At 38.7% G+C, this 11,096-nt stretch overlaps 1 protein-coding gene across 2 annotated transcripts in view; it reads left to right on the top strand.

The window, feature by feature from the left end:
* The first annotated feature begins 1,841 nt into the window (after nucleotides 1-1,841).
* LOC149780184 (uncharacterized) overlaps nucleotides 1,842-11,096 on the top strand; it is a 63,749-nt gene continuing 54,494 nt past the window's right edge. Inside the window, exon 1 of one of the 2 annotated variants that reach the window (XM_089936344.1) lies at nucleotides 1,842-2,174. In XM_089936344.1, the coding sequence (XP_089792470.1) occupies nucleotides 2,102-2,174 (73 nt within the window). In that variant the 5' untranslated portion in view covers nucleotides 1,842-2,101. The remainder of the gene's footprint in view (nucleotides 2,175-11,096) is intronic. The other variant, XM_089936345.1, reaches the window with a different exon arrangement.

The raw sequence follows: 11,096 nt of genomic DNA, 5'->3' as shown, positions 1-11,096 counted from the left end.
GTCTTGATAAATCCGCTTGGCACGTGGAGCCCTAAGATGCCTTTTTATTATGCGTCTCTCTCTGTCCTTTTTTTGTGTCTCTTGATACAATTGCTGCATAGTCAATCTACGACTTTGTCGTTTTAATTATCTCATAAAACGTCATAGAATGCTGTTATTTAATGCGTGAATCAGAACTTATATTTACGTGCTGTATATACCATTTATGTATCCCTATCTCTCTAAACGTGTCCCCCTGTTATTGTCCGTGGAGGAAGTGGGTGAATATGCGTGATAAATATAAAACCAAACATAACATAATGGAAAATCAAACGAAATCTAACATGAACCAAGCCATTATCCGACTCGGATAATTAACTGTATCGCAAGGAGTCATTTCCACGCTTCATGGTCCAAAGATCCGACATATCGCTGGTCGATATAGAACCTTTTATAAGTTTTAAAAGATTATACAAGTAACACTTTGTTTGGCGCTAAATAGCCTAAAAGTGCTGATGCACCGTTAAAAAACAAACAATCAATCAATCAACCAAAGATCCGACGAAACTGCTTGATCACTACTACCATTTATAGTCGAACAGACTAATCTTAGCCTAGTCGGCACGCATAGAAGCGTGAAGAAACTAAAATCGGATAGCTTGCTTCTTGACTGAGCGTCACGTACAGACAACATGTCATGAAAATTTACGCATTCCATGTTATTCAGGTATCTTCTTTCGCTCACGCGACACTTAACCCATCCAAAGTTGTCATTCAATGCCGTGACGTGGCAGGAGTCAATGACATGGAAACAATCGAAGGAATTAAGAACCAAGCATTAACTGCAATTCGTCGAATTCGTATCAAACATGAAACAAATTTGCAAATTCACTACTAATGTTCAACTCCTGAAGAAATGCCATGAAAACCTCAAACATTCAATCAGTTAACATTGTCATTTCTTTCTATTTAGCAGCGGCTGTCAAGTTCTTAGAATACTGGACCCTTGACTAGAAGAGTGTGGGTTCGAGTCAGAATATCAAACGTATTGTTGGAGAGTGGTATTGCGTGGATAGAATAAATGATATGCGTCTTTTTTGCCGATTGCGTAACGAGCGCAAATACGAAGTCGTGCATATCTACAAATGGGTGAACTACTCATCCTTGACATAAATGCGTATTATGCGAGTGTCCATTGACGTTTGAGCACATTCTTAATTGATGAAGTAGTAATTGCAAGATTTGGAATAACTCGTGCATAACCCATTCCTACATATTAAAAGCCTAAGACAAAAGTGAGTACGTTTCATGCAACGAACCCTTCACTGCGAAACACTTTATGATAGATTGCTTCGATCTCCAAGCTACACAAGGTAGCTGATTCAATTTTCAACCTATGAAGGACATTTTTGATTTGGTATTTGCCCGTAATTTTATATTCTTGAAAGAAGACGACATAGTATTGCGCCCGAAGTTTAAATTTATTGAAAGAGTTTAACATTTTTTCTCTCAGAACTTTAACCTGTGTGCAGTTCTATTTATTTTGAGTATTTTTAACGTACATTTCTACTGTTAACCACTCTTATATTTGATAACACTTTTACAATTTACAAAGAACTAATACACCTCGTTCCGTTGATATGCAATCAAGATATATTTCTATTATATTCTCGTATTTTTGTACTTGTATCGCTCTTTTAAAGTAAACGTTTTTGACCTTTTTATCTCATATAGTGTTTTTTCTTTTGTGGCGATATACAGCCTTATAGTGCTGGTGCACCGCAATATCTAGTCTTGATCGAACGTGTCGATTTCTAAGGCGTGAGACAGAAGTATTGAGGAAAGCAACTTGAAGAAAATGTGTAGGAACAATCTGACGGAGAAATCCTTGAAGTTTCGACAGGAATGCTGTTAATGCAAACAAAATTAATTTTAAGGACTTTACAGGTGCACCTATATTGATAAGTTTTTGTTGCTGTACTGGTTGATCCACTGAGCATTCCAGTGTTGAGGTATATCTTGGTCGCATATTTAAAACATCAATAATGAACTTTACCCAGGAAGAGAACATTGTTTCACTGATTCGTCACGTCTATACAGGATTGAAGCAAGACACTACACAATGAAGAGGAACCAAGCTAATTTTATTTCCTCCACCTGTTGTCCTGTTTCGCTGAGATTTGTTTTATTCACAGGTATGAGATATTACTCCTATTAAATTAATTTGCATGTTTGATGAATGACGCATCAAAAATTTTTTTTTTAAATCACAACCTACATTCAGTCATTACTACAATGTTCAGTTGATGAGCGAACTTTTTGATACGAATAAAGTCTTGAATTTTAAATTACCCGAAGGAGGTTTACAAATCAAAAGCGTAGCCTGTATTCAACCCTATTAATTTTTTAATTATTTTGTAACCAAGATTATTATCATTTATCACCCTGTTGTATTTTTTATTTTGTTATTACACGTTAACACCGCTCCGGTGGCCTAGTAGTTAGAGCTTCCGCCTTGGATTCGGGAAGTCGTGGGTTCGATCCCCGACCGAGTCATACCAGAGACTTACAAAAAATGGTACTAACAGCTGCCTCGCTTGGCGTTCACCATTAAGAGGTTAGTGTTAGGACTGGACGGCCTGGTGTCAAAATAATATGACTGGGTGGGACATCATGCTGTATGTCTGCGGAATGATGCCTCAGTGGTAGAGATCACTATAAACTGCCACACTGCAGACATCTTAGCGATATGACTGAAAAGTTGTTAAAGCTACGTTACAAATAAAAAATCACACATCACACATTACCGTTTAACAGAAAGTTTACAATCCCCATTGATCGGGAGCCCTCCTATATTTTCATCATATCGTCATCTTTTTATACTTGTATGACCCCTTTGATAATAAACCCACTTTTGACTTGTGCATACGCACTTTTTGCGCCTCTATATAGTCTCACAGTTATAGTGCGCCATAAAATCGACTATCAAAATCATGGAAATTTTGTACCCTGGATCATGTTTTTATTCCAGCTTTTGTCTTCTGAATCTATGTATCTATCTATCAAAACACGCGCATACAATTAAAAGACAACTACAACAAAATATCAACAAGATTGAAAAGTTGTCAGATGACAACGCGTTCAGATACTCAAATTTCAAAACAGTATGCATGGATTTCTGTCAGTTACGAAGACATCATGATGAATCTAAAGTCACGCTTGAAGGAACACCTATACCAGTTGTTGTGGAAACAAAATTTGTAGGTATTGTTGTCGACAGAAAGCTCACCTCAATTCCTTATTTCACACGTGAAGAGTCAGCGACACAGAAATCATGGAAGGCATACAAAATGAAGGTGTCATTGCCGTCCGTAGCATTCGCATAAGACATAACAACACTTTGCAGACGCCAAGACCACTATAAACACCTTCAACAAACCAACAGTACCTAAAGTGGTAAAAGATGGATTTTTACAAGTTAAGGTAGACATACATAACAAAGCTTCTTTGATGTTTTAAGTGTCAGACTTACGGCCATAATGAAGACCTATATTCAAAAAATCTAGTATCTGATCGCTTCGGAAACCCTTCGCATCAGGAAACAGAGTGCAGAGGAACTTAGCATCTCGTCAACTGTGCAAAATGAGCAACACACCAATTTGAAGTATTGTGTTACCTGGAAAATGGAGACGGAAATACTGAGGGTAAAGTACACTTCCAGCATCCCCTATCCAGAGGCCAGAGAGCTTGTACACGCTAGAACATACCTTCATGGCCCAGCCTTCCCATCAGTAGTGGAGAATAATCCGAAGTAAGGACGTGCAAACACAAACACAAACAAGCCCATCTGTTTTAACATGTGACTCCAGCACGCCACATTATACAGCTCACAATAACACAGTATCAACTCAAACAGCTTTCAACAACATCACAAAAGTCTCCAAACAGTAAAAGCAGACCACAAGGAAATAGAAAACGAAAGGGGTAAAATGACCCAACAAAGCTGTACAATCGCTTTAGCGACATTGAGGGTATGGGTGCAAAAGCAACTGCTCGATGTGCTCAGGTGGTTCTAAACCTAACAGCAAACAATTTAATCACGTTCTTTCCCAGATAAATAGGCCCACAGACCCCCCTCGCGAAAGGTCTAACCTATTTATACTATATTTACTTTGAATTCACAGTGAAGGACACTACAAAGGAATTGTCGAGGACTTGAAACCAACTACAATGATGTTCTGCTTTTAAATGAACATGATCCTGTAGTATTATCCTCGCAGGAACATTCTTGAAAGATACAGACATTACACGTAGAAAGTACTCCCTACTTAACACCTACTTGAAAAATGTCGACAGGGCCTCACTTGGAGTTTCTATTGTGAACAGATAGCCATCCAGTTAACACAAATTTGTTAGCGTCACTCTACATTAAGTGATTACCATTTGCTTCATTTACATACCACCAAACACCAACCTGGTGCCAGATGAATTAGACAACCATGCTCAAAAACTGTCTGCACCATTTGTTCCATTCAGAGATTTTAATGCCGATAACATTTTAAGGGGATCAAATCATATCACTATCTATACTTTAGTCACTACATAATAGAAACTGGAAAACTCATTATTAACCAATATTTCCATAAACAATACTGAACTGAGTTCCTCCCACAATATAGGATAATGTTTATTACCTAGCCATATTAGTAATAAACGTAATGAAAAAGCAGATCGTGTCGGGGGAGGAAAGGATCCTGGTAGTTGAGCAGAGGCTTTCCCTGCAATACACTACTTTGGCCTCTACTTCTCTTAGACGGGTGGTCGGGATGGGCCCGGTTCCGACAAATCGGCTGGTCACGCCGAGCCCTAGGAGGTCTTTATTAACTTTCTCACCTTCTTTCTCTTTCTCCTTGTATCTCTCTTGATACCACCGTTGCCCCTATGTTCTATTCCCCTATCTTTCCCTTTTCGAAGTCTTAGAAGGCTTCCTAGAAGGCGGTGGCTTAACGGGTCAATCGGGGGGTAATTTTACCGCCCTTAGAAATTGGCGACTTCAAGGTCAAAGGTAATTTTATCAACTGAGTATGGTATTTGTGTATCCCTGGCACTTGAAAAGTGTCCCCTTGTTGGGCTCCTTGGTGGGTGGGGAGCACGGGTGCTGAATTTTTAATCTAGCCATCATGGATAATTCCCAAAAAATCAAAATAAAAGATCGAAACCATTATCAGAGTCTGACGATGAACCATGTAGTGTGGAGTCATTTCCACGCTTCATGGTCATACAGTCAAAAGATGCCACGAAACCGCTTGCCGCACTATTTCCATTTGTCATCGAAAAGATTGTCACAGGATCGATTGGCACACCTAAAAGTGTTAAAAAGTTGAAATCGGGTTGTCTTCTTATTGAGTGTGAGCGACGAGGTCAATCAGACAATATCAGGAAAATGAAAACGTTCTTTGATATCCCAGTAACCTCATTCGCTCACACCACACTGAATACGACCAAAGGCGTGATTCGCTGCCGTGACTTGGCTGGAGTCACCGACGCTGACATCATCGAAGGAATGAAAGGTGAAGGTGTCACTGCAGTCCGACGAATACGTATTAAACGTAATAACAATCTGCAGGACACCAACACCATTGTACTCACCTTCAACAGGCCAACTGTACCCAAAGTGGTAAAAGTTGGCTTTTTGCAAGTAAAGGTAGAGATTTACATTCCCAACCCCCTTCGGTGTTATAAGTGTCAAAAATACGGCCATCACGAAGACCGCTGCTCCAAGAGCCAAATATGTGGCCGATGCGGAGACAATGCTCATCAGGAATCTGATTGTAGAGCAACTCCGCATTGTGTCAACTGCGGGAAAGAGCACCACGCAAATTCCAAGGATTGCGATACCTGGAAACAGGAGAAGGAAATTCAGAGGGTAAAATACACAAATAATATTCCCTATCCAGAAGCCAGAAAAATTGTACAGGCAAAAACAGCCCATCCTGGCCCATCCTTCTCCACTGTAGTGAAGAGAAATCCTAAAACAACGAAGGACGCTCAATCACAAACAGAAGCACCCGATTCAACACCAAATTCAAACACCCCCCATTACCAAACACAGAAGAACACGGCATCTACTCAGACTACATTTAATAATACCCAAACACCAAAATCACCAAAGAGTAAAAAATCTCACGGAAACAGGCAACAAAAGGGGTCAGATGACCCCATCAAACTATATAACAGGTTTGGAGACATTGAGAGCATGGATGCGGAAGAATCTGTTCTTTGCGCTCAAGGTAGCTCCAGACCTAACAACAAAAAATTCACCCCCGTACTTCCTCCAGAGAAATAACCAAACAAATTCCCTCTGCGAAAGGTCTAACCTAGCTCCACAATCTTTCATTTAAATTTATAATGAAAAACACTATCATACAATGGAATTGTCGAGGACTTAAAGCAAATTACAATGATGTTCTCCTGCTTTTAAACGAACATGATCCTGCGGTACTATGCCTTCAAGAAACATTCTTGAAAGATACGGACAACATCACATTTAAAAACTACTCCCTGTTTAACACCTGCTCTCCAAATGTTGATAGGGCATCAGGAGGAGTTTCTGTTATTGTGAACAACAGAGCTCCTCATAGCTTCATTCATTTAAATACCAATTTACAAGCCATTGCTGTAAGCGTCAGTCTACATCGAGTGATTACATTTTGTTCTATTTATTTACCAGCAAACACTAACCTAGTACCAAACGAACTCGACAATCTTGTTCAACAGCTTCCCGCACCCTTTGTTTTACTCGGGGATTTTAATGCCCATAACATTTTATGGGGATCAAATCATATAAGTGACAGAGGTCACAAAGTTGAAGACTTTATTTCTAGACACGATCTGTGTCTATATAATACCGAAACACCTACATATTTGCCCCCAGGCACGGATACATACACAAGCATCGATTTGACAATTTGTTCTCCTTCGCTGCTTTTGGACTATGAATGGAAGGTCGCTGATGACCTTCACAGCAGCGATCACTTCCCAATCTTTCTTGTAAATCTTAACTCTACAGTCGATGAAGTAATTCCACAATGGAATTTAAAGAAGGCCGACTGGGCCAAGTTTGAAACACTCTGTAAAACTAGGCTGAATGAGGATACAGTTTTTAATGTTGACGACCCCATTCAGCATTTTACATCTATTTTAACTGACATTGCAGAAGAATCCGTTCCCAAGTCCTCGCCATATTGTAAAAGAACCCAAAAACCTTGGGTCACTAAGGAATGTAAGGAAGCCATTAAACTACGCCGAGAAGCATTAAGGAAATTTAATAATCAACCGACGCCCGAAAACTTAAATATATATCGCATTGCCCGGGCCAAAGCTCGCCGCATAATCAAAGAAAGTAAAAGAGCATCATGGAAGAAGTATGTTTCTTCTTTAAACTCTCGTTTCTCTGTTAAGAAAGTTTGGGACACTATACGCAAAATAAACGGAAAGAGAAAGCAAAACCCTCTCCGACATCTGACACTGAACAATAACAACTTTAGTTCAAAACGTGACATTGCAAATATTCTTGCTGACAGTTTCTCAAAAAATTCCTCATCATTTAATTATTCAGAAGCCTTCCTAAAACTTAAAATTCAAAAAGAAAATTCACGTTTAAAATTCACATCCAACAACTCGGAAAGTTATAATCAATTGTTCTCACTTTCGGAGCTTAGGGAGGCTTTAGATAAGGCCCATGATACATCCGCTGGGCCTGACGAGATACATTACCAGTTTTCTGAAACACCTTCCAGAATCATCATTAACATCTCTTTTGAAACTATTCAATGATTTATGGATTACTGGTAATGTACCAAAAATCTGGAAAGAAGCAACTGTAATACCAGTCCCCAAACCCGGTAAAGATAGCGAAGACCCCAACAGCTATCGACCAATTGCACTCACAAGTTGTGTGTGCAAAACAATGGAACGAATGATCAATTCTCGGCTTGTCTGGTATTTGGAAACCAACAATTTAATATCTCCTTTCCAAAGTGGCTTTCGATATGGCCGGAGCACCAATGATCATCTGGTTAGAGTGGAAACATTTATTCGCGATGCATTTATTAAGAAAGAACATTTAGTAGAGGTTTTCTTTGATTTAGAAAAGGCCTATGACACGACATGGAAGTACGGGATACTAAATGACCTGAACGATCTAGGTCTAAAAGGCCGTCTGCCCTCTTTCATATCCAAATTTCTCTCCGACAGAGAATTCAAAGTACGAGATCAAAAACGGTATGCATGCATTTCTGTCAGTTACGAAAACATCACGATGAACCGAACCTCACGCTTAATGGAAAACCTATTCCAGTTGTTGAGGAAACAAAATTTTTAGGTATAATCTTTGACAGAAAACTGACCTTTATTCCACACCTAAAGAACTTAAAAGCTAAATGCTTAAAAGCACTTAACCTACTTAAAGTAGTAGCGCACACTGACTGGGGTGCTGATAGAAAAGTCATCCTAAATTTATACAGAACGTTTATTCGCTCCAAATTAGACTATGGTTGCGTTGTGCATGGTTCAGCCAGAAAATCGTATCTTGGAATGCTTGATCCAATTCATCATCAGGGAATAAGACTGGCTCTGGGAGCATTTAAAACATCCCCGTGTGAAAGCCTTTTAGCTGAGGCGAATGAACCACCGTTATCGCATCGTAGAGAAATGCTTTCCGCACAGTATGCTCTCAAATTAAAATCAAACCCTCTAAATCCTGCTTTTTCGGCAGTTTTTCAACCCAAATACAAAACTTTATATGAAAATAAACCAAACGCCATACCTTCCTTTGGCATTAGAATATCATCCAGCCTTGACACTACAAATATAGATCTTTCTAAAATTCAGAAAACATCCATCTCCGAAACACCACCCTGGCTAATTAAACAACCAAAAGTACGTTTTACGCTACACGATGGGAAAAAGTCCGAAACAAACCTTTCTATCTTCCACAACTCTTACCATGAACTCCTCACCGAATTTAAAAACTACACGAGAATTTACACTGATGGATCAAAGGATGAGGAAAAGGCTGCTGCAGCCTTTGTTTGTGGAAATCACACAACGGAAGTTCGCTTACCAAATGGAGCATCAATTTTTACAGCCGAAATCAGAGCATTAGACCTTGCTCTGCAACATATAGAAAAGAACCGTATTTTAAACTGTATCATCTGCTCCGACTCGCTATCAGTACTCCAGTCACTACACAATAGAAAACTGGAGAACGCATTATTGAGAAACATACTCTTGAAAAATACCGAGCTGAGTGTCTCCCACAATATAATATACTGTTGGTTACCTAGCCACATTGGTATTAAAGGTAACGAAAAAGGAGATCGCGCTGCTAAAATGGCCCTTTCTCAAGAACCATCTGATTTTAAAATATCATATACTGATTTTAAACCTTGTATCAGAAAGTTCTTACGTCAGAAGTATCAGGCATCATGGAATGATGCTGTAAACAACAAACTTCACGCAATCAAACCAACTCTAGGAGAATGGACTCCTTCCGACAGAACCATTCGTAGGGAGGAGGTAGTCATTGCAAGAATCCGAATTGGTCATACTCATATCACCCACACCCACATACTAAAAGGTGAAGACCCACCAGAGTGCGTTTCTTGCAATGAACCATTCACTGTCAAGCACTTTATGATAGAGTGCTTTGACCTACAACCTACGCGCGATCGTTATTACATTGTGCATGACATGAAAGAACTTTTTGATAATATAAACATCAATCGTATTATAGAGTTCTTGAAAGCCGTAAATATTTACTCTAAACTCTGACTTTTATGCTATCACCTTGTGCAGTTTTATGCAATATATATACCGTCCCATTTTAATACCTATTCATCTTTTTTACATCTCCCGGTGATCGGGAAGCTTTATTTTGCACCGTTACCATCTTACCGTTTTTAATTTCAACCATTTGTTCTTTTATATCGCTGGTCGATATGGGACCTTTTATAAGTTTTAAAAGATTATACAAATAACACTTTGTTTGGCGCTAAATAGCCTAACAGTGCTGATGCGCCGTTAAAAAACAAACAATCAATGAATTAATCAAGCAGATCGCGCTCTTAAAATGGCGCTTCCCCTCGATCCATTTTAAATACCATACGCTGATTTTAAACCTATTATCAACAAATCTTTACGTCTGGCAGAGATCATGGAATGACGCATTGAATAACAAACGTCATGCAATGAAGCAAATCTTACGAGAATGTACGCCTTCCAATAGAACCATCCTTTTTGAGTTGCAAGAATTCGAATTGGTCATAGGGATATAATCCACTCCTACATGCTAAAAGACCCATCAGACTACGTTTATTGCAATGAACCATTCACTGTTAAGCACTGTACGTTAGATTGTTTCGCTCTCCAACCTACGTGCTATCAGTTCTACAGTGTGTACGGCATGAAGAACTTACTGATAGAATAAACGTCTCTAGCATTTTAAAATTTCTGAAAGAGGTAAACATTTATTTTAAGATGTAACTTTTATGCTATCACCTTGATTATTTTATGTGATGTATATACCGTCTTTCATAGTCAATACCTTTTCATCTTAATCGTCATTGCGCCTTAAAAATAACAATCAATCAATCAATCTAAATCGTCATTTATATACCCTATTTACTTTCCCCGTTGATTGGAAAGTTTTGTATATTACCCTCACCATCTCATCGTTGTGTTTTTAATTGTTTTTATCATCGCTGGTTGATAACAAACCTGTTATCAACTGTCGTTAATGATACGTATCACCTTCTCTATCACGCTAAATAGCCTAACAGTGTTGATCCGCCGCAAATCTAAAATCAATCAATCAATCACCTCTCGTTTCCACTTTTCACCAAGTGTATATTTTCCACTCGTTTCAATATGTTGTCGGTGTGTGATTGACTACGCGTTCAGTGTTTAAGTAGTGAAATATTCTGTTTTGTTTAGTGCTCTGTTTGCTTAATTTAAACAAACTTGCATGTGCAAATCATAAATGTGACGTATATTTATTAAACCACTATGAATGAAAATAAAAATTCAAAAATTGAAGAGCAACCTATTAATTTGCA

Source organism: Sinohyriopsis cumingii, chromosome 16 (genome assembly GCF_028554795.1).
Source record: "Sinohyriopsis cumingii isolate HCF-2022 chromosome 16, ASM2855479v2, whole genome shotgun sequence".
NCBI lineage: Eukaryota > Metazoa > Mollusca > Bivalvia > Unionida > Unionidae > Sinohyriopsis > Sinohyriopsis cumingii.
This window is presented reverse-complemented; position numbering and strand designations above follow the sequence as displayed.